Source organism: Cannabis sativa, chromosome 5 (genome assembly GCF_029168945.1).
Source record: "Cannabis sativa cultivar Pink pepper isolate KNU-18-1 chromosome 5, ASM2916894v1, whole genome shotgun sequence".
NCBI classification, from domain to species: Eukaryota; Viridiplantae; Streptophyta; class Magnoliopsida; order Rosales; family Cannabaceae; genus Cannabis; species Cannabis sativa.
In genome coordinates this window covers 8496394-8520917 of record NC_083605.1, presented here as the reverse complement: position 1 = coordinate 8520917, position 24524 = coordinate 8496394, and the positions used below count along the sequence as shown (strand labels likewise).

Below are 24524 nucleotides of genomic sequence, written 5' to 3'. Positions count from 1 at the left end.
CCATTTCTTGAAAGGCTCAATACCGTGGAGGAAGTGGTTTGCCCTCAACACTTCCCTACCGTGGAGAGAGGGGAGACTGGCCCTAACGAGGGGACCCCAATGGTGGATGAATGTGAATTCCAGGAATTGGCAAGAAATTATAACAAGAAACGTAAATTGGATAAGCCAGAGAGCCTTCTTGCTCTAGAACAAGACGATGGTCTCATGGACTAAGTGGAAACAAATGCTGATGATCAAGATCCATAATCCAAAGATTCTCGCCCTTCTAGAGGGTTTATTTTGGATCATAATGCTTCCATGTCTCTGTTATCTGATGGCAAAATGAGGAATGGGAAAATTCTGCAAAATGAAATCCTTAGAATTGAGGATTTTTTGATGGCCAAGGAGGCAAGCCGTATCATGCTCCCCAATACCTCATGAAGGCTCTATCCTGGAACTGTTGGGGTTTGGGTCAATCATGTGATGTTAAGGCCCTTCGGGGTTTGGTTCGTTCGGTCGATCTTGACATGCTTTTTCTTATGGAAACTAAATTGAATTATAATCATATGAGGAGCACTTGGCAGAGATTGGGTTTTTTATGCTGAAATAGTTGAGGCTATTGGGTGTGCAGGGGGCTATGCTTGTGTTGGAAGGCTGGGCTTGAGGTGGAAATCATTAGTTTAGATTTTTTTATGATCGTGGTCAAATTCACGAATGTTCTTCACGCGAAGGTTTAGTTTGGTGTCTTTGTGTATGCTACTCCTTCTCGTGGTGATTGTAAGGAGTTCTGGGAGAACATGGCTTTGGAGGTTAGTGCTTTCCAACATCCCTGGGTGCTCTTGGGTGATTTAAACTGTATATCAAGTCAGACCGAAAAACTTGGGGGCCGTAAAGCTTACTCTCAAGAGACTTTGGTGTTCACCGATTTCATCGATGCCACTGGGGGTGGACTTGGGTAGTGTGGGTAACTTCTTTACTTGGTCTAAAAAGAGAAGTAATTTGGATTTGATTAAAGAATGCCTCGATAGAGTTATTACTGATCCTAATTGGATTTTAATGTACCCTAAAGCGGGAGTGAAAGCTCTCACTATTAAGGATTCTGAACATGCTCCCCTGATTTTTGATCTTTTCTTGGAGCAGGATCGTTGTCTCAAACCATTTAGGTTCCTGGATGCTTGGACTCGTGATCCAGATTGTATGGAGGTGGTCAGAAGTGCGTGGCAACTTGTGGTGAATGGCGCCAAGAGCTTCCAACTGATTTTGAGGCTCTCAAATATCAGAAAGCAGCTAGCTATTTGGAATAAACAATAGTTTGGGTTGTGCAATGAGAAGCTGAGGCTATTGGATAAATTCCTTCTTGATATCCAGCTCAGGCCTCCTTCCCCTGAGAATGCCCAACTTAAGGTGGATATTCTCCTGGAAATGGACGAGATTTTGGCTCGTCAGAAAACTATTTGGAGGCAGAAATTGCGCGAGACTTAGCTCAGCGAGGGAGATCGAAACACTAAATTATTCCAACCCTCCATAGTTATTCCCAAAAAGAGAAATTTCATTTATTCGATTCTCAGGACGAAATTCATTGGATCTCTGGCCGGAACAATATCGATAATTATTTTATGGATGAATTTAAGGAGATTTTTCATGCATTCCAATGCCCGATTGGAAATGCTATTTTTGATTTAGTAAACCCAACTATTTTTGAGGCTTGCAATAAGGAACTTGTGAGGATCCCAGATTATGAAGGGATCAGAAAACTTGTGTGGTCTTTGGGTTAGTTGAAATCGCCAAGCCCGGATGGCCTGCCACGAAAATTCTATCAGGCTTATTAAAACCTTGTTGGTGCAGATGCTGTGGCAATTGTCAAAGAATTTTTCAAGTCTGGGGAGTTTCATAGAGACCTCAACATAACTTTTATAGTGCTCATCCCGAAGAACATGAAGGCCTCTAAATGTGACGATTTCCGTCCCATCTCTCTATGCAACTTTGCATATAAGATTATTGCAAAGATCCTTGCTAATAGACTTCACCCGACGCTCTTTGGGATTATTTCTCCCTTTCAATCTGCCTTTGTCCCGAATCGCTGGATCACGGAGAATGGTATTCTGTCCCATGAATTAATTGATTCGTTCAAGAAGATAAGAGGTGGTAATGGGTTTGTTGGTCTCAAACTTGATATGTCAAAGGCGTATGATCACCTTGAATGGAATTTCGTGGATAAAGTCCTTGAGGCTTTTGGCTATGGGATTAAGTTTTGTGCCTTAATCTCTAAATGTATCAGTTCAGTCAGCCTCTCTATTCTCTTGAATGGGGGTCCTCTCAAAAAGTTTTGGCCTACCCGAGGGATCTGACAAGGGGATCTGCTATCTCTTTACCTTTTCATCATCTGCAGTGAAATTCTCTCTAGACTTATTCCCCGCGAGGAATCTACTGGTAGCATCCACGAGTTCTGGTGTAATGCTTGCTGCCCTCCTATTACCCACCTCATGTATGCGAATGATATTTTCCTTTTTTGTAAGGCAGAGACTGACGAAGTCTTGAGGGTAAACGAATGTTTGGATTTCTATTGGTCGTGGTTTGGGCAGCAAATCAATTCAGCCAAATCGACCTTGGTGTTCTCTAATAACACTGATGAGGTTTTTAGAGATGATATCACTAACTTATTGGGGTTTGGGTGCTTACTAAAGAGGATAAAGTTTTGGGTTTCCCTCTGCTTTTCTCAAATAGTAGATGCTGAGACTTTAACTACGTCCTGGAGAATATCAAATCTCACTTATCTGGTTGGCAGAGCAAACTGCTATCATAAGCTAGTCGTACCACCTTAATCAAGTCAGTCATTTTTACTATCCCTATTAAAACCATTTCCATTTTTCATCTGCCTAAGATGACTTGTATGGCTATGGATAAAATGGTTAGAAATTTTTGGTGGATTGGGAATTCAAAAAAAAAAAAAACTCATTTCTTAACTCTTACGAACTGAGGTTCATTATGAAACCCAAAAGCTGTGGCGGGTTAGGCTTTAAAAAATTTGGGGATTTCAACTTAGCCTTAGTCTTTAAGCTGGGTTGGAGCTTGGCCTCAAATCTTATTAGACCTTGGTCTAAGATGTTTCTGGGTAACTATGGTAAACAAGGTGAGACATTTTGGAACCTTTCGATCTATCAGAATGCCACTTTGGTGGCTAAAGGTATTATGAATAGCCATGACTTTATCCGAAATGAAAGATGCTGGTTAGTTGGTAATGGCTGATCTATTGACTTATGGTCTTCGCCGTGGATTTTGGTTGAATTGGAACTCCTATTGTGATGCCTTCAATCCAAGATGTTAAATTCCTAAGGTCTCTCTTCTCCAAGATGTGCTGGTTGACTCGGGAAACTTTAATAATTAAGCTATCTCTTGTTGGTTCACCCCGTCTGTTGTTCAACGAATGGATGAAGTAATTAAACTTCCTTGGGGGAAAGATGACCAACTGATTTAGAAAAATTTAGAATCTGGTGATCTCTCGGTTAAATCGGCCTATGCTTCTCTCACCAAGCATAGAGTTGGCTCCTCTGAGAGCCTTTGGCTTCAAATTCGGCGTGCCCAATCCATGAAAGGTCTAAATTTTTCATTTGGAAGCTCGCCAGAGATTTTCTTTCTTGTGGCCAGAGATTAAAGGATCTCTTCATCACTAAAATGAGATGCACCTTCTGTGATTCTGAGGAAGATTCTGCGATTCCCTATTCCTTAAATGCCCTATTGCTCAGAAATGCTAGTTTAGTACGCAATGGGGAATTAGAATTGACGCTCTGAACATTGATACATAACCCTAAAGATATGGTCTCTCGCATGTTATCCCTGATCTCTAGACAGGTTTATGAAGTTGATAAAGAGTTGTTTACCCAAGTGGTTTTGACCCTTTGTATCTCTATTTGGAATGCCCGAAATAACAGCTTTCATGAGGGAGCTTTTGTTTCCCCAAAAGCTATATGTGTAAAACTTTATCGGATGTGGAGGAGTGGAGAATTGTTTGCAGTAAGAGTACTCTGACAGATGTTGCCGAACCCTTTGACCTGACTCCTCCTAAAAGAGCCTCTATGCGTAATTATTCAGATGTTTCTATCCGCGGTTCGAAGGCTTTTGTGGCCACTTTGGTGGTTGATTTGGAGGCTCTTGTGGTTGCTACCCATATGAACAAATTCGATATCTCGTCTCCCTTGGAAGCTGAAGCCTTCTGGTTTACTAATGGCAGTGGAGTTTTGCAAGAGATCGGGTTGGAGTGATGTCTGCTTCTTCTCTGATTGTCAAGTTTTGGTGAAGGCTATTGCTGACAGGAGTGCCCTTCTTGGAGACTCAATCCTTTATTTTCTAAGTTGTTTGATCTGTTTTGTAATTTCAATAGTGTGAATTTGTTTTGAATTTCTAGAGATCTCAACCAAGCTGTTCATGATCTGGTAAATTAGGCTGCATCCCTTAATCTTTGTCAATCTTTGACTGTTGAAGAGATCACCCATGTTGTTAGGTGTTTGAACTTTGTGGTTTGATGGTGTTTGTTCTCTGTTTTTGGAATAAAGCTTGACTTTCATAAAACAAAATATTTTAATAAAATCAATAAAAATTAATGTAAGTCCAAATAAAAGTCTAACAGTTTCATTCTATTTTCGACCTATACTTAATTTTTTTGACCGTAAAATTCGTGTCGTGTTCATGTTGCCATGTAAAAACTCGTGTTACAACTTTTGTTTTTTCTATTGGCGAAACCACACAAATAATAGTTTCTCATGGCTTTCCAAAAATTAGAAAATAAAGTACATTTTCCTTTCCTTTTCTTTTTTTTTTTAAAGAAAAAAACTTCTTTGTTCCAGAAAGTGTCTCTTTCTTTCTGCGAAGCCATGAGCTTTCGAGAGGCCCTAAGCTGAATTAAACAGCAGCCACCGTGCCCAGTTTAGATTGAGACCGATTATCTTTCGGTTATCCAAGCTCTGAGGAGTTTTGTGAATATGATGTCGGTGTTTGGATCTGTTATTCAAGAGTGTAAAACTATGTTGGTTGAGCTTAATGTTACTTTTTTTTTTGTCAAACAGTCAACTAATAAAGTTACTCATGAGTTTGCTAAAGCATCGTTATTATATTCTGATTGTATTTTAGTGTAGGAACGATCCTAACTAATTTACTACCTATCTTGGTAGCTAAATTTAAAGGTTAATAAAATTAACTTTCTTTTTTTTAAAAAAATAAATAATACTATTTAGGATCCAACTATTTATTACTACTATTATTATTATTATTAAACAAAATACAGGTATGAATTGAATTTTTATAATAACTAACCAGCAGCTGTTTATTAGTACAGCCAAAGACTATTAATTTTTTATATTTTTATATTTTCATTAGGGGGAATAGGTTTCAATGGTTACATTTTTTTAGCCATTAGATTATCATTGAATGGTTGTGATTAATTTAAAAATTAAATAAAAATAAATAATAATTAACTTATAACCTAATAGTCACCTAATAATTTATTTCCTTATAAAACTTTAATAAAGATTAATTATATTTAAAATTAAATTAATTATAATGATTAATTAATTTTTCATAATTTATTATTAAATAAGGATCTTTTAGCAATTTTTTTTTGCCCTTAAATTATTAAAATTTTTATAGCAAAATTCTTTATAATTTAAAATTATACACTATAGTTTCATAATTAAAATTTTATTATGCTTATAAATTTAATTTTAAATTATTACACTTAATTATTTAGTTTTTTTATTTAAATATTTAAAAAGTAAAAATTCAAATAGGTTGAATGTATTTTCCAAAAAAAAAAGAAGCTAAACTCCTCCATTTTTTTTTTGATAAGGAGTCATTTACTCAAAAAATTAAATCAAAGTCAAAAAAATAAAGTCAAGCTCCCCCAGAAAATAAGCAAACTTGAATAGAAAAACTCATACTTAGTTCTTCTAATTATAAAAAAATAATTTAATATCATTTAAAAATAATTAATTATTTAAAAATCTCTCTCTCTCTCTATATATATATATAAAGGAGAAGTATGAGGCGGTGACATGACATTCTAAAATCACTCTAAAACTATTTTTCTCTTCTCTCCTTAATTCTCTCAATTTTAATATTTTGTTAAAGCATAAATCTACAAATTGATATTTTACTATTATTTTAATAATTTTTCTATAAAAAAAACATAAATGTATAAATTGATATTTTACTATTATTTTAATTTTCTATTAAAATATAAAAATATTTTTAAAAAAAGTTAGAAAATAAAAAATAAATTACAAATTGATATTTTACTATTATTTAAATATATATATATTTTTTTTATATAAAAAAACATAAATCTACAAATTGATATTTTACTATTATTTTAATTTTCTATAAAAAAAAATATAAAATATTTTTTAAAAAATTAAAAAATAAAAAATAAATTCCAAAAAAAATATTAAAACTTAAATCAAATATAATTAATCATAAATTTTGTTTATATACATACATAAAATATCAATCAATATATATAAATCTATATCTATATATCTATATATCTATATATATAGTAGAGACATAAAGCAGTGACATGGTACTCCAAAATTTCTTTAAAACTATTTTTCTTTTCTCATAACTAAAATAATAATCACTTTTTCAAAACATATTAATTAATAATAAAAGAACAAACTAATGGATTTTCTCTAATGGCTTAAAAATATTAAAAAATATTTAAAATTCGAGATGAAATCTAAGATTAATTAAGATATAGATTTGGGAAATACAATAGTGACGACTACAAGTGAACTACGGTAATGACAAGAGATGCGATACAGTAATGACAACGGGTGAGATATGATGATAAAAAGAAGTGAGATACAATGAGATAACAAGTGAGATACAATAATAATAATAATTTTAAATGATCAAGATATGAAAATAATGCATTATGAGAAACGCCGTAATTTTTTTTCTATACCATCTTATTTATTTATTTTTATAAAATTAATTTCTTTGACAAAACAATTTAAAATACCACATATAATAAATTTAAAACTACTTAATAAATAATTCTAAATAATAATTAATAAAATTGTGCATTTAGTTTTTAATAAATAAATTATTTATAATAATATGAAATAAGATAATATATTTATAATTTTACTATATATTAGAATTATATTTTTAAGTAACTATTTATTATAATATTAAAAAAAAAATTAAATTAGCCGCGCGAAGAGCGGCTATATTGCCTAGTTTATTATACAAGAAGATAATTCTAATTTGTGTAAAAAGAAGTCTAATAGTTTCATTGTAAATATTATAATTAAATAGCTTAATTGTTAAAATAATTATAGTAGGAATTTATATAAAAAAATATTTATAATTATTAATTGCTAAAATGAGTCTTATTATAGTAGGGATTCATTGTAAATATTATTAATTATTTATAGTTAATTGATTCTAAAAAGGAAGTTTTACCTATTGGTAACTTACTATTATAGGTAAAAAAAATGTAACTATGATGATTACAATAAAAATGTAAACATTGAGTAGTCGCCTTTCATTAGGGGTGCCAAAATGTATTTTCACCTTGTATTTGTATTATATTTTATTTGACTTGACTTATGCGCTTCAATATTTCCTGCCAGGCATGTTAATTTATTTATGATTCACGTCCAATTTTCTCAATCCTAACACAATTTATAAAAAAATATCGTACTCGTATTGACTACTTTAACCCATTTTATTATTACTGAAAAAAAACTTGTAGAAAAAAAAATAAATTTAAGATTCTATTGAAAAAAACTTATATATATCTATGTATATATAATTTTTTTATATAATAAAAGTTGAATTTTCAAAATATTTTTAATTTCTTTTTAACTGAATTATTAAATTATTTTTACATAATTATATTATTATTAATAATTTTTTATTTTATTTTAAAAAATCATGCTAAACATGTCAAGTTCGTATTAAGCGAGTTATATTGTGTTCGATTAATTTTTACTTGTATCATTTTCAACCTATGCTTAGTTTTTAACCGTAAAATATGTGTCGTATTCATGTTGCCATGTAAAAACTCGTGTTACAACTTTTTTTTTCTATTGGCAAAACCACACAAATAATAGTTTCTCGTGGCTTCCCAGAAATTAGAAAATAAAGTACATTTTCTTTTTTATTTTTCAAGAAAAAACTTGTTTGTTCCCGAAAGTGTTACTCTTTCTTTCTGCGAATGTTACAAACTAGTGGTCTTATAGGTCCCATTGAGAGGACTTTCTTGACCAAAACTATACCATACTCATTGACCTCAACGTTGACTCACTAACTATAAATACAAACAAGTCTACTTCTCTTTCCATTTACCAAAGCATCAATATCCCTTCATAACTTCCCATATATCATATATTCCTCTCTTTTATTATTACTAGCTAAATTTGTTGAGTGTTTCTAAAATTAAAAGCTTCAAGAGCTCAGATCTCACAAAAGCTTACATACTCTCATAATGAAGGTTAGCTAATATTATCATCAGTTCCATTTTTTTTTTATTTGGTTTATGATTTATATTTTGCCATCAAACTAATATGGGACTGTTTTGTTACAGCAAGTTGTGTTGAAAGTGAACTTTCATGATGAGAGAACCAGGAAGAAGATTATGAAGACAGTTTCTGGCAATTCAGGTATGTTTATTATCCCAATTTTTTTGATAAAATAAAAGAAACCCATGTGATAGAAAATGATGATGATCTAATAGAATTCAACTATTTGTTTTGCAGGGGTTGATTCTATCTCCATGGATTCTAAAGACATGAAATTGACAGTAACAGGGGAGGTAGATCCAGTAAGTTTGGTAAGCAAATTGAGAAAGCATTGTAATGCTGATATTCTATCAGTGGGACCACCTAAAGCACCAGAGAAAAAGAAAGAAGAACCCAAAAAAGAAGAGCCTAAAAAACAAGAACCAAAGAAAGATGATTTGGCTGAGTTTCAGAAGTTATGGATTGCTCATCAGAATGCTCAAATGGTTCCACTTCAGCATTATTATGTCAGAAGTGTAGACGAAGATCCCAATGCTTGTGTTATCTGCTGAGTTTTGTAGATTTAATATTTTTTATTCATTTTAAAAAAGAAGAGGCATTTTGATTTTTACTAGCTGTTGTGATCTTTCAATTCGGTACTCATCTATTTGTTCCATAACAACATCAATCTCTATTATGCTCGCCTTGTCGAACCGGCACAACAACTAGCATAAGCGGTGCTTGATGATGTACTGAAAAGGTTTTCTGTGTTAGAAAGGCCTTGGGTCAAGGGTGTATGGAAGAGCATTGTTAGAGCATCTGGGTTGTAGACTCGAGTGGTCTTTACACATATGCAATGTCAGTCTAATTTTTTGAGATTAGTTTTATGTAAAGTGTTACTTAATATACAATAGAGAAATGTAATTTTTTTTTATAAAAAATTATATTTTACTTAAAAATCATTAATTTAATATGATATGGAATTATGGTGGGTATATTTTAGAATTGTTAACCATTGTAGTATTTTTTTTTTTTTTTAAATGTGATAAATGTATAAAAGAGAAAATAAAAAAAAAAATATTTTAGGATGATATATATGTATTTTGGCAACTATAAATGTTGCCCTATTGGAAATCCTGTGAGTCACCTTAAGGTGCTTAACACTATATCGATGTTGCGTATTGTGAGTGGTTAGTAGTTTTTTATATTTTTTTATTAAATTAAAACATTTAGGACCTGATATTAAATTACACCTATAACAACATACCACTGATACTTGATACCGTGAAAAGAGCAATTTATAATCTTATAAATAATATTCAAATTCACATGAAATAGATTCTTTAACACTACCTTATTATAATGTTATAATTATTAGGATAAATTGTGGCATAACTTATAAAACTTTCACTTTCATTGCACTCAACTCCCAAAATTCAAATTTTGACAGTAAAACTCCTCAAGACTAGGACATCATTTGTAATTTATAGTTTCCATCCATTTTAAGTGTTAAGTACCATATTAGACTCTCCATGTGTACATCTATGTCGACAAAGTGTACACATGTCACAATTTTATTAGTCCACGTAAAAAATTATTTAAAAAATTAAAAAATTAAATAAATTAATTTAAAATAAAAAGTTGTAAATTAAAAAATATATATTTTTCAAAAAAAAAAAATCATTTTTTCCTTCTTCATTGTCTTCATTTTTATTCTCTTTTTCTATTTTTTTTTTTACTTTCACATATACCATCACCACCACCCTCCACAACCCACCATCACTCATCACCCACCATCAGCGCAACAACGAACCCATCAATCCCCGTCGAACCAAGAATACTATCCCCGTCATCAAACAAGAAACCCACGAACCCAGATCATCTCCGTCGAACCACGAACCCACGAACCTGTCCCCATCCCTTTGAGCCACGAACCCCATCGTTATCCTCGTCCAACCTGCACAAAAAAATACACAGAGAGAGAGGGAGAAACAGAGAGAAACAGAGAGAGAGTAAAAATAAAAGGGATGAGATTTGGGAGGACCTTAGTTTCGAGGGCGTAGATCTCAATTTCGTGGTCCAAACGCATCGCCAAAGTGCATCTTTACCACCACCGACAACTTCTTTGTGCATCTCCACTAGAAAATGAGAGAAAATGACGAATATAGAGGTTTGGGGGGACGAAGATTTTGATTTTGTGGTTCGTTTCAACAATCGATTGTTGGAGTTTGGGGTTTGCTCTAAGCATATCCCATATAGAGGAAAAGAAAAATAAGAAAAATAAGAAAGTTGTGCAATCACAATCACAATCACACCACCCTTACGGGTAAGGGGAAACACCGGGTAAGCTGTGCAATCCCACACCGCCTAGGGAAGGTCAAGTGGGATGATTTTGAGACTGTGTAGGTATGAGACTACACAGTTAAAGAGGGCTTAAATAGATTGTTTGGTACTACCTATATCAACAAGGTGCATCTTGTTTTTCGGTAGCCCATCTCGAAAGAACTCCACAGTTAAGCGTGCTTGGCCTAGAGAAATTTTAGGATGGTTGACCTCTTGGGAAGTATTCCCATGAAGCGTGGGAGTGAGGACAAAGCACGCTAGAAACACTCGTGTTGGTCTGTAGGGCCAGTCGTCAGTCCATGAAGCAGCCAGAGTGACATACTCGTGTTTAAGAGCCATTCATTCCGTAGGTGTAAGGACCCAATGAAGGCTTGAAGTGGGGATGTTACAAATGGTATCAGAGCCTTGACCTAGCTGGAAGTGTAGTCGACAGGGACGTCGAACCCCGTAAGGGGGGGGGGTGATTGTGACAGTCAGTAGTCCCGTGATCCCTAAGGGGAAACACCAGGTAAACTGTGCAATCCCACATTGCCTGGGGAAAGGTCAAGTGGGATGATTCTGAGACTGTGTAGGTATGGGACTACACAGTTAAAGAGGGCTTAAATGGATTAATTGGTACTACCTATATCAACATGGTGATTCTTGTTTTTCGGTAGCCCATCTCGAAAAAACTCCACAGTTAAGCGTGCTTGGCCTGGAGAAATTTTAGGATGGGTGACCTCTTGGGAAGTTTTCCCATGAAGCGTGTGAGTGAGGACAAAGCACGCTGGAAACACTCGTGTTGGTCTGTAGGGCTGGTTGTCAGTCCATGAAGCAGCCAGAGTGACGTACTCGTGTATAAAAACTATTCATTCTGTGGGTGTAAGGACCCAATAGAGGCTTGAAGTGGGGACGTTACACATGGTAGGTATCTTCTTTTTTTGCCTCGAGTACATTGTCACATATAGGATTCACAGGCACCTTCCTCTTTGATAAAGCATAATTTTTTGGAAGCCAATTATGACAATATTTCAAACGAAATCCTTTATTTTTGGCGAAACTTTCCTTTGCCACAAAGAAGTCCACCACACCTCCATTTTTATGGAATTAGATTGCACTGACTCTTCTCTCATTGCCACAACAGTGTTGTTTCCACTCCTCACTGAGTACTCGACAATTTTTCTATAGTGCCACATGATTTTATCTTCAATACCCTAGTCCTCACTGGGAATGCTCAAAATAAGTTATGCATCCATATTGTTAAATAAGGCTCTAGTAAAGTTCATATCCTAAGATCCATACACCAACTTCAAGTCAATCACATGCATTTGATTATGCAAAAATGGCTTGTCATATATCTTGAAAGTATGTGGCCTTGGCAGCCATCGATCATCTGTTAGAGTTTATATACTGAAAAGCCTGTAAATGTATTTTTGATTATTAAATAAGAGTTGAACATTTTGATATATATATATATGTATGAATGTTAAATTATTAATATTTCTTATTGAATAATTTATATATAAATATCAGAAAATTCTTTGTTCATATATGAGGTTGTGACTTGTAGTTGTACAGAAAACAAAGATCACTTAGCCATGAATAAAACAGTCAGCAACATATTAAAGTTTAAGAATCTTTAATCAATGGATGCTAGTACATTTCAATGGTATATATGACAATCATAGATATCAATAAAACTGTCTTTATCAAACTAACCGTTTACTATAAAGACCTAATTCATATCATAAAGATGAACAATGGAAAATCATCCTAAATCTTGTGTAATCCTGAACTCTTGTTCATGTTATTATTTTTTTTGATTCACTCATTAAAGTTTTTTTTAGAGAAGATGATTCTTACAACTTCTATTTCGGGAATCTATTAATGTGTATGGCTGGGAACATGATCTACAATCATGGGATCCTGATTTTTCTAACAGATCGAATGTTGATTTCTTTTATGTCTTAATTTTAGAACTGGAATGTAGCACGCAAATTTTAATGGAATCTAAATTATACTTTCACTAGTGAATTAATAGTACTAAAGGATATGGTAAAACAGTAATTTAACCACAACTAATTATGAATTGACAGAAAGAGGGCTAATCACTAGAATTAATTATATGGCTAATTAGGATTTTTGCCCCCTGAACTTTTAAGGTTGTTAAAAATGCCCCATGAACTATTGAGATTATTGGATTTAAGGACTTCAGTCTAATTTCATTCAATTTTACTATTTCATTGATTGTTTATGTACTAAATCATGTTCCCCACACTTTAATATCTACCAAACCATGGCCCTCGAACTTTGACATGTACTAAATCATGCCCCCTAAACTTTCATGCATGTTAGATTTTTTTACTAAAATTGGACAAAAGTCCTTAAATCCAACAATATCAATAGTTCAGGGGGCATTTTTAACGACCTTAAAAATTCAAAGGGCATGATTTGGTACATGTTAAAGTTCAGGGGGCAAAAATCCTAATTAGCCTAATTATATCAATGGATATTGCAATAAAACATAGTAAATATAATTTTATAATTACTAAGAGTTTAATTCCATATTTATAGTGGATTAATTATGGAATTAATAAACAAAGATTATTTGGTTAATGAGACTCAATAACTAATCTAGTTTATTGGAGCGTAGAATTATAGGTCCATAGTTCTCGAATCGCCACCTTGAAACACTGTCAAGGGTAAGGATAAAGAGTTGTATAATGTTTTTCAAAAAAATGTATTTTAAATTAATAAAATAGTAATTGTTTATTTTTGTAATAAAAAAAAATAATTTTCAAATAAATTAAATAGGGCGTAAGATAAAAGTTGTTAAGAAAAAATTTGGCAAGGAAAAAATTTCAGGACAAAAGACACCATGGTAGGCGCCTACCCTATAGTAGGGTGTCCCTATTAATTTTGTCTTTTTGGGTTAACTAATTATTTAATTAATTCAATTGGATAAATATTTGAATTTGAAAGTAGTTTAAGATATTTCAAGTTGGTTGAGATATTCCCTCAAAGTAGTTGAGATATTCTCTCAAGTGGTTGAAAGATTTCCTCATCAGAAATATCAAAAACAGAAATCGGTTATAGATATATATTTGAATAATGAAATATGATTTAATTAATTGAGATTTATCTACTATAAATAGAAGTCTAATTTGAGAAATCAAATGATGCTTTTCTACACTTATTTTTTAAATACCAGAGAGAAAATAAAATTTGATTTTCTCTCTCAAACTGTTCTTGTTCATGTGTAGAGAATTTCAACAAGAACTATTTATACACTCCTATTCTATTGTAGGCTTTTCCTCACTCCTATAATGTTGTATTTATGTTACTATTTTTGTTGATGTAGTATTTTGTTGCCAGTGTTGATTCAGTCTAGAGCTGAGTTCTTGCATGTCGTTCTATTGTGTCGTTTTCTCCCATATTTAGTGTATTGATTTTGTGTTTTGTCTCCCAAATTGGTATTTTTTTTCGCTCTTCTTTCTTTTACCCTTTCAAGTGGTGGCAATATTTTAATATCTTTAATTTCTTGCAGAATATTTTAATTGCGCTGATTTTCTACTGGGTATACGATTGCTTCATAGGTTTTGAGCTAGTCTTTTATTGTGTAGTATTCTAAATAGTAATTGTGTGGGTTGAGATACATTTCGTTCATCACTTCTAAAGCATGCACACATGATATTTCATCGATTTGAAACCTATTTTGCATGTGCATGTTTTTTCTTGTAGATTCATAACCCATGATTCTTTTACTTTGTAAATTTCGAATATGTGTTCATTTAAAGCTCTAACCTGAGAACAAATATTTTTTATATATATATATATATTGTCTTTGTAATATAGAAAAAACATTAAAACAACAAGATGTAATTATGATTCCTAAAAATCATGTGCCTTTAATTTCAAAGTAGCTTTGTAGTTTGCCTTCATCTTCATCTCTGCAGCTGAAGTCAATTTTGTGAATATTCGTTGTGCCATTTTCCTATTTTTGCATGTCCACTCTTGGAGTAAAGTCATCAAAGCCTCCATTAGTGTTGTTATTGGTAGTTCTTTAGCTATCAGGTTTGCTGCATTTAACGATTCAACAATTCGATGTCATGGTACTGTATCTTTTATTTTTAAAATAATACATTGATCGTTTTTTAGTTTATATTCGTAGAGTTATTTCTGTTTGTCAGTTTATTTTTATACTTTTATTATAGTTTATATACTTGTTTATTTGCAATTTATATTTATTGTTGCCATGTTTGTTAACTTACAGGTCTGGGATTACAAATTTAGTCCCTCTGATTATTACAGAACCAAATGTATTTGCACTAGCAATTTTTCTGTTATTGATAATATCAAGAGTGATGGATTGATGGTTGTTGTTGGGTTGTTGATGACATTCACACACAATGGGTATGTTGTGAAGTCAGGGTCCTTCAGTTTTAGTTGTATGTAGAAATGCAGTCTTTGATCATCCTTTGTCCTCAATGGTTGATATCCTTCTTTGACTTGATATTTCAGTTGAAAAACAATGTTTTCTTGGTTGCATTCCAGGACCTCTTTCAGCTTCCGTTGTAATTCTTCATAGTTACAATTGGCTGAAATGTAATGTAACTAGCTTCATAATTTTCATAATTCATTCGATCATCAAATTGTCCATTGCAGAAGACTAGGAATGGAATGTCTTTTTTTTTTTTCCTGTGATTTTGAAATTGTTATTAGTGCAAGGCAACAATATTGAAACTGGTTTGATTGTGTTAGGAAATAGAGTAGAAACTTACTTCTATTTCCTTCCTTTTGTTCAAGTCTTGTGTTTCCTGTTCTGATTCCTACTTTAGTTATTTTTATTTATTTTATTGCTGTTAATAAACTATGATAAAACTAAAATGAAACTATTAAGAAACGTTAAATTTATTTCAGAAACTAACCATTTCTCAAAGTGTTTTCTCCTTTTCTTATTTCCAAATTAAATTCTTGCAAAAATATTGAATTAAACTATTATAAAATGATGATGCAACTATAAATCAACTTGAAAAACCATAACAATTAATTCAATTTAACATAGTTGTGGTCATTGTGTTATTTCATCAGTTTTATTTAAATCAGATCAATTTCCAACTATTATAAAACTAATTTGCAACCATTTACATAAATCGTACATTGTATATCTGCTATTTATTGGCTCCCGTCATGTGAAATTTCTTCATAATTTGTAAACTATTTTAAAACGATATTGCAACTGTAAGGCAACGCAAAAAAATAAAAACTGGCTTATACGTAACATGTCGTTCCTTAATTATAATCAGATCTTGTTTATTGTTTTTAAGAATCTGAATTGCCTATTGTAAACCAGAAATCCACCAGAATGCAACTGTATATGACGTAGATTTATTTTTGAAAAAAATTTCATATCATACCTTGTTATGGATTCGAGGGGGAGCTCCAGATCTATTTAATACAGATCTACATTGCTTGATCTGGATTTTCGATTCTGGAGTGAGTTATTTTGAACGATTAAAACCAAAATCAAATGTTTAATTTCAGTTTCTTCCCAGTTTTTCTGTTTTTTTTTTCGTTATTTTCTGTTTAGATCATTGCAGTTCTTCTTTTCCAATCATTTTTCGCCGGAATTTATGGTTGTATTACCCTCGTTTTGGTTTCATTCTGGTTGCGTTGCAGATTTGATCGATGGAGGTAACTTCATCTTCTCCGTTCATTCCGTGCGGCTTAAGGTATAGACCAGGTGGTATTTTTGTAATTTTTTCATTGTGGGCTGTATAAATGTTGAATGGGCCAGCCCATAGTAATTTTGTAATATTTTTCCCTTTTTGAAATTTTCCTGTTTTTTTCCTTTTAATATTCCATTAAAAAAACTTATTTATATCTATTTTTAAATAGTTTTTCTTTTCTATAATAAAAGTTGGATTTTAAAAATATTTTTAATTTTTTTAACTGAATTATGAAATTATTTTTATATAGTTATATTATTATTAATAATTTTTTATTTTATTTAATAAAATCGTGTTAAACATGTCAAGTTCGTCTTACCTGAAGTATTGTGTTCGATCGGTTTTTATTTGTATCAATCGTAACAATTTATTTTCGACCTATACTCAATTTTTTCGAAAGTAAAATTTGTGTCAAGTTCATGTAGTCACGTGGAAACTCGTGTTACAATTTTTTTTTTTTTTTGATAAGTTAAAGAGTACCTCTTTTCTATATCCATTAATAAAAAATACTCTTATTTATATTTCATTAAAATATACTAACTTTTGTGAGTGAGTTGCTTAATATACTCTTACTTTTTATTTAAGTCTAGCATATAATTTACATTAATTTGAAGGTATAATAAAAACATCATCTATAAACAAACGTTGGTATACTTTAAAGAATATGAAAATAAAAATAAAAATTAAAACCTTAAAATAAAATGGATATACAATATAATTTATTTTATGGGCAAAACCATACAAATAATAGTTTCTCGTGCCTTCCCATAAATTAGAAAATGAAGTACATTTTCTTTTTCTTTTTCTTTCAAGAAAAAAACTTGTTTGTTCCAGAAAGTGTTACTCTTTCTTTCTGCGAATGTTACAAACTAGTGGTCTTATAGGTCCCATTGAGAGGACTTTCTTGACCAAAACTATACCATACTCATTGACCTCAACGTTGACTCACTAACTATAAATACAAACAAGTCTACTTCTCTTTCCATTTACCAAAGCATCAATATCCCTTCATAACTTCCCATATATCATATATTCCTCTCTTTAAGTATTATACTAGCTAAATTTGTTGAGTGTTTCTAAAATTAAAAGCTTCAAGAGCTCAGATCTCACAAAAGCTTACATACTCTCATAATGAAGGTTAGCTAATATTATCATCAGTTCCATTTTTTTTTTATTTGGTTTATGATTTATATTTTGCCATCAAACTAATATGGGACTGTTTTGTTACAGCAAGTTGTGTTGAAAGTGAGCTTTCATGATGAGAGAACCAGGAAGAAGATTATGAAGACAGTTTCTGGCAATTCAGGTATGTTATTATCCCAATTTTTTTTGATAAAATAAAAGAAACCCATGTGATAGAAAATGATGATGATCTAATAGAATTCAACTATTTGTTTTGCAGGGGTTGATTCTATCTCCATGGATTCTAAAGACATGAAATTGACAGTAACAGGGGATGTAGATCCAGTAAGTTTGGTAAGCAAATTGAGAAAGCATTGTAATGCTGATATTCTATCAGTGGGACCACCTAAAGCACCAGAGAAAAAGAAAGAAGAACCCAAAAAAGAAGAGCCTAAAAAACAAGAACCAAAGAAAGATGATTTGGCTGAGTTTCAGAAGTTATGGATTGCTCATCAGAATGCTCAAATGGTTCCACTTCAGCATTATTATGTCAGAAGTGTAGACGAAGATCCCAATGCTTGTGTTATCTGCTGAGTTTTGTAGATTTAATATTTTTTATTCATTTTAAAAAAGAAGAGGCATTTTGATTTTTACTAGCTGTTGTGATCTTTCAATTCGGTACTCATCTATTTGTTCCATAACAACATCAATCTCTATTATGCTCGCCTTGTCGAACCGGCACAACAACTAGCATAAGCGGTGCTTGATGATGTACTGAAAAGGTTTTCTGTGTTAGAAAGGCCTTGGGTCAAGGGTGTATGGAAGAGCATTGTTAGAGCATCTGGGTTGTAGACTCGAGTGGCCTTGACACATATTGTTAAAGAGTCCCACGTTGCTAATGTGTGGAAAGATAATAAAATATATAAGATGAATGAGCTACTCATCCCATTCATAATTGGTTTTGAGATAGAATCCCATTCACCTTATCCCAAATTCTAACATGGTATCAGAGCAAAAATAAACAAAAAAAACCTCTAAGTCCGACTCAAAAAAACCGATCGAAGCCAAACAAAAAGGAGCCACTAAAATCCAAAAAAAAAATTGATCCAAGAGCCAAAAAGTAACAAAAAAAAAGTCACTTATTCGTAGATAGTGAGCCAAAAGAAAAGAGCCACGCAAAAAAGAGCCGCTTTGTGTGGAAAGATAATAGAATATATAAGATGGATGAGGTACTCTTCTCATTGCCAATTAATTTTGAGATGGAACCCAATTCACTTTATTTCAAATTCTAACACATATATAATGTAGTATAATTTTTCAAGACTAATTTTGAGTGAAGTGTTAGTCAGTATAGATAATAGTCACATGTCATTTATTTTTTATGAAAATATTATTTTTGACTTAAAAAAATCATTAATTTAATATACTATGAGATTATGGTGGGCAACTTTTGAAATTGTGAACTATTAGAGTATTTTTTTTAAAAAAAATGATAAATTTTATGTGTATATAAAAGAGAAAATTAAAAAAATAATATTTTAGGATGATATATATGTATTTTGGCAATTATAAATGTTGCTTCATTAGAGATGCTCTTAGGTATTTTTTATGGTGTTTAATATTATACTAATGTGACGCGTTGTGAGTGATTAATTTTTCTTATATTATTTATTAATTAAAATATTTAGAACCTGATAATAAATTACACAATAACAACATACCACTGAGCTTGACACTGTGAAAAGAGCAATTTATAATCTTATAAATAATATTCAGTTTCACATGAGATAGATTCTCTAACACTGCCTTCTTAAAATGTTATTATTATTATCATCTCGAGTTGAGCTCTTCTTTACTAAAATGTTATAAAAGAGAAATCAAATTCAAAATAAATAAGTTTTAAGTTCTCTAATTTATCGGAGTTAACTAATGAATAATTGATTCATTATTTTTAAAAATATCATCCAATCAATTGTTGATTACCTCTCTCCAATTATAATAAATATACACATCAAAATTATTCAGTTTCACACACACTTTTTATTGGAGAATATTGTCACACATGGATTAAATGTGAAAGTATTGAGCCATATATAAGAACATGGGCTACTCCACTCATTGCCAATTGATTTTGAGATGGAACCCCATGATTCTCAACACTTTTAATGTAATTTTCTAGCATGGTCTTATAATGTTATTATCATCTCTAAGCTCTTCTTCTAAAATATTACAAAAAGGAAATCAAATTCAAAACAAACAAAAATTGCAATTAGTTTTCTAATTTATTGGAATTAACTAATGAGTTTTTTTTTTTTTTTAAAAAAATGAAATTGATTCAACATAAAAAATTACGAAGGAAATGACTCATCAAATCGAAGAACTTGACAAACAAGGGGTGAAACCCCAACCACATAATACTAGTTTTGGATAACAAAATTTGATTGGCTAGCCACATGATTGACTTCTCTAAAAATAAAAAATAAACCAGAAATACTAGTGTGCCGAAGTAAACTTTTAATTTGTTGCAGCAGTCCGTCAAGATTGCGACAACTTTTATCCGTCTCTGAAAGCAATTGAATCGCCCTCCTACAATCTGTTTCAACTATGAACGATTGTGCACCTCGCTGAATTCCAACCTTCAAGTCATCCTGAATAGCAGTTAACTCACCCATCAATGGAGTCATTTGCTACCTTAGAACAGTGGCAGCAGCAAATAGCACTTCCCCATCAACTCCTCTAGTAATATAACTCAAACTTATAGTAGTTATCCCATCTTTCCCACACAACCCTGCATCAACATACATTTTCCAAACTACTTAAAAATGAGATTATATCAGTTGTACGATAGTTTTAGTTGTCTGTAGATTTTATATAGTTTTGTCCAATGAAGACCTAATTCATATGATAAAGATGAACAATGGCAGAACAGTCTAAATTCTGAGTAATCGTGAACCCTTGTTCATGTTATTAGTTTCTTTGATTCACTCGTTAAGGTTTTTAAAGAAAATTAATGATTCGTACAAGTTCTATTTTGGAAATCTAATAGTGTGTATGGCAAGGAACATGATCTACAATTATAGAATCCTCACTAACCTAACAGATCGAATGTTAGTTCCCTCTATGTATTAATTTTAGAATTGGAATGTAGCGCACAAATTTTAATGGGATCTAAATTATACTTTCACTAGTAAATTAATAGTACTAAAGGATAAAGAAATAATTAGAAGGGTAAAACGATAATTTGACAAAAACTAATTACGAACCGATACAAAGAGGGCTAATCACTGAAATTGATTATATCAATGGACACTGCAGTAAAACCCAGTAAACATAATTCTATAATGACTAAGAGTTCAATTCTATATTTATAGTAAAGTAATCTTAAAATTAATAAACAAAGATTATTTGGTTGATGAGACTCAATAAATAATCTAGTTTATTAGAGCTTAGAATTATAGGTCCATGGTCCCTGAATTGTCACCTTGAAACACTATCAAGGGTAGGGATAAATAATGTTGTTCAGAATAATTTATTTTAAATTGGCAAAATAGTAATTATTTATTTTTGTAATAAATAAATAATCTTTCAAATAAATTAAATAGTGAAAAAGACAAAAGTTGTTAAAAAAAATTTGTCAAGGTAAAAGTTGTCAGGACAAAAGACACCATTCTTGTTTTAATTGAGACAAGGTAGGTACCTATCCTATAGTAGGGTGTACCTATTAGTTTTATCTTTTTGGATTAATTAATTCAATTAGATAAATCTTTGAATTTAAAAAGTGGTTAAAGATATTTTAAGTTGGTTGAAATATTCCCTGAAAGTAGTTGATATATTCTCTCAAGTGGTTAAGAGATTCTCTCATCAGAAATATCAGTAATAGAATTCGATTATAGATATTTATTTGAATAATTAAGTATGATCTAATTAGTTGAGAATTAACTATTAGAAGTGTAATTTGAGAAATTAGATGATTCACTTATTTTTGAAATACTAGAGAGAAAAGAAAAACTAATTTTCTCTTTCAAACTGTTTTTGCTCATGTGTTGAGAATTTCAACAAGGACAATTTATACACTCCTATTCTATTGTATGCTCTTGTTCACTCCTATAATGTTGTATTTATTTTACTATTTTGTTGGTGTAGTGTTTTGTTGTTGGTGTTGATTCAATCTAGAGCTGGGTACTTGCATGTCCTTCTGTTGTGTCCTTTTCTTCTAAATTTGATGCATTTATTTTGTATTTTTGTCTCCCAAATTGGTCTTGTTCTTTTCTTTTTTAGTCTTCTCGCTTTCACCCTTTCAAGCAATATTTCAATATCTTTGATTTCTTGCGGAATATTCCAATTGCGTTGATTTCCTACTAGTATACGGTTGCTTCATAGGTTTTGAGCCAGTTTTTTGTTGTGTAGTATTCTGAACAGTAATTGTGTGGATCGGGATACATCTCTTTCATCTGCTAAAGCATGTGCACATAACACTTCATTGATTTGAAACCTATTGCATGTGCCTATTTTTTCTTGTAAATTCACAACCCATGATCATTATACATTGTACACTTTGAATATGTGTTCATTTGATGCTCTAACCTGAGAACAAATATTTTCTATATATATATTGTCATTGTAACATAGAAAAAACATTAAAACAACATGATATAATGATGATTCCTCAAAAACCTTGTACATTTAATTTCAAAGCAACTTTGTAGTTGCCCTTCATGTTTATCTTTGCAGAAGAAGTCAATTTTATGAATGTTTCTTGTGTCATTTTCCTGTTTTTGCATGTCCACTCTTGGAGTAAATTCCTCAAAGCCTCCATTAGTGTTGTTATTGGTAGTTCTCTAGCTCCCAGGTTTGGTGCATTTAACGATTCAGCAATATTCGATGTCATTGTAATGTATCTTTTATTTTTAGAATAATACCTTGACCATTTCTCATAACCAATATTTTGTAGATATGGTCGAAACCGTTTGTCTAAGGCGTCGACCTCTTTCATGCGATATTCGAATTTTTGAGCTGTGTATGCCTTTGCTGCACAAGAAAAGGAATTTTCAAAGAACGTTGCCTTTTTTTTATGTTGTTTTCAGGTTGTTAAGTAGGTGAAACACACAATATCCATGTTCTACTTCAGGGAAGATTTGTTGAGTTGCTTTGATTTACTTTTATATCTATCAGATATAACATACTATTTTTGTCTAACACCAAATGTTGCTCTTAATTTTTCAAAGAACCATTCTCATGAGATGTTATTTTCTTAATAAGTCACACAAAAAGCTAGTGGGAATATTTTACTTGCAGCATCTTGTGCACTAGCTGTTAGTATGTTCTCCCATATGTAGCTTATAGAAAAGTTCCATCCACTATAATTATAGGTCTGCATTTATTCCATGCTTTCAATGAAGCGTTTAGTGCCATGAAACACAATAAGAAGTTGGTATTCTCTTCGGTTTCAATGTGCACTACAGATCTTGAGTTTATTTTTTTGGAGCACATGGAATTAACTATGCAGCAACTAATAAGACTCCTTTACTTTTCCTCTAACAATGTTTAGAGCGCGCTCCCTACTCCTTCATGCCATCATGTAATTCATTTGTAATCCAAATTTATCGTTCATCTCAAATCTAATATTTGCTGGTGTTGTTGTTTTTATGTTTAAAAATTTGTATTTAATACAATCCCCTATTATCTTTGCAGATGGTTGGCTTTGATTCCAAAATTTGATGCTTAGTGGGCAAGTTTGTCTGTCATTGTATTTTCTTACAATGAAATTCTTTGTTGTACCATTCCTTGACGCTCATAGTAACCGCTTACAATCTTTATCCAAACACTCAATTTAAAATTCCTTTGTGCAAGATTTTTTTTGACCTTGTATTGAAATTGTTGTTTTATTGCAAAATAGTTGAGGACACTCTTCAATATTTCTTTATCTTTGTAAATCTACCTTTTTTTAATTTATGGATGTTGTTTATCTGTGATGTCTAATGCTTCTTCATTATTGATTACTTGTTGATCAGTTGTCTGTCTTGTTAGTTTATTCATCATTTCTACAACAACTATTTGTGCATAGTCAACAAAGTTGAATGCCTCATTATCTTCATTTGTGTTTTTTATTTGTTGATGTGTTGGTGTTCTCCTGACTGAGTTTCATATTCAAGCATGTGGACTTCTTGCCCTGTGTCAATCTCAGTAAAAAAATGGTAATTTTACTATTATATTTGTGTTGGGGACCATATATATGCACAAAGAATGATTTTGTCATGTTCTTTTCTCTTGATTTTAACTACAATTAAAAATTTAAATTTTCATCATCCGTGATCTTTAATGTTGGATATCTGGATCGTACCTAAAACTACACTTTTAGATTAGTTGTGTTCTTGTTGCAGTTAAGTTTTCGCAACAGTTTGTCCACAAATTCTTTATATTTGCAATTTTCTTGAATGCATATCTGAGTAATTTTAAAACTAATGTACTGATAGTTCTCATCTTAATGTTTATTACTTTGAATTAGAACTAGTATTGATTTTATTTTTCTGCAAATTAACACAACAAGATTTATAAAACTGAAATTAACTTATTTTATATATATAAAAGTAAATAAATTATATAAAATTAAACAATCAATTAACAATAAATATTTTTTATTTTTTTTAAAAAAAATTATTTTTTTGTGGCAATATATCTTTTAAGTCCACTTTTATTTATAAGTTTGAGACACTCATTAAATTTTATTGTTAAATACTAATTGAGATTGTCAGGGTGTATATGTGACATTTTTATTAGTTTAAATAATTTAAATATTATAAAAATGATTTAATAATCATTTTTAGAAATGAATTCAAAAATATTGTATTGTAACACTTTCTGGGAAGGTTGCAAA

General features: G+C 31.4%; 2 protein-coding genes and 1 long non-coding RNA gene across 3 annotated transcripts; all 3 read left to right on the top strand.

Annotated features, from left to right (window-relative positions):
• The first annotated feature begins 8312 nt into the window (after nucleotides 1-8312).
• Nucleotides 8313-9108, top strand: LOC115702139 (heavy metal-associated isoprenylated plant protein 39-like). The gene is made up of 3 exons (XM_061115376.1): nucleotides 8313-8470; nucleotides 8564-8639; nucleotides 8736-9108. The coding sequence occupies exons 1-3, from the start codon at nucleotides 8465-8467 to the stop codon at nucleotides 9047-9049; spliced, it is 396 nt and encodes a 131-aa protein (XP_060971359.1). The 5' UTR covers nucleotides 8313-8464; the 3' UTR covers nucleotides 9050-9108.
• Nucleotides 9109-17511: 8403 nt separating this feature from the next.
• On the top strand, nucleotides 17512-18615 carry LOC115717056 (heavy metal-associated isoprenylated plant protein 39-like). Its single transcript, XM_030645996.2, has 3 exons — nucleotides 17512-17665; nucleotides 17759-17834; nucleotides 17931-18615. Exons 1-3 carry the CDS (start codon nucleotides 17660-17662, stop codon nucleotides 18242-18244), a joined length of 396 nt encoding a protein of 131 aa, XP_030501856.2. The 5' UTR covers nucleotides 17512-17659; the 3' UTR covers nucleotides 18245-18615.
• A 3851-nt stretch (nucleotides 18616-22466) lies between these two features.
• Nucleotides 22467-23622, top strand: LOC133037795 (uncharacterized). Its single transcript, XR_009687789.1, has 3 exons — nucleotides 22467-22499; nucleotides 22602-23228; nucleotides 23342-23622. It is a non-coding gene; the product is annotated as an uncharacterized LOC133037795 (long non-coding RNA).
• The last annotated feature ends 902 nt before the right edge of the window (nucleotides 23623-24524 follow it).

Excerpts from the sequence above, each read along its gene's own strand:
- LOC115717056 (XM_030645996.2), top strand. Across the intron at positions 17,835-17,930 it reads GACAGTTTCTGGCAATTCAG|GGGTTGATTCTATCTCCATG; the intron begins GTATGTTATTAT and ends TTTGTTTTGCAG.
- LOC115702139 (XM_061115376.1), top strand. Across the intron at positions 8,640-8,735 it reads GACAGTTTCTGGCAATTCAG|GGGTTGATTCTATCTCCATG; the intron begins GTATGTTTATTA and ends TTTGTTTTGCAG.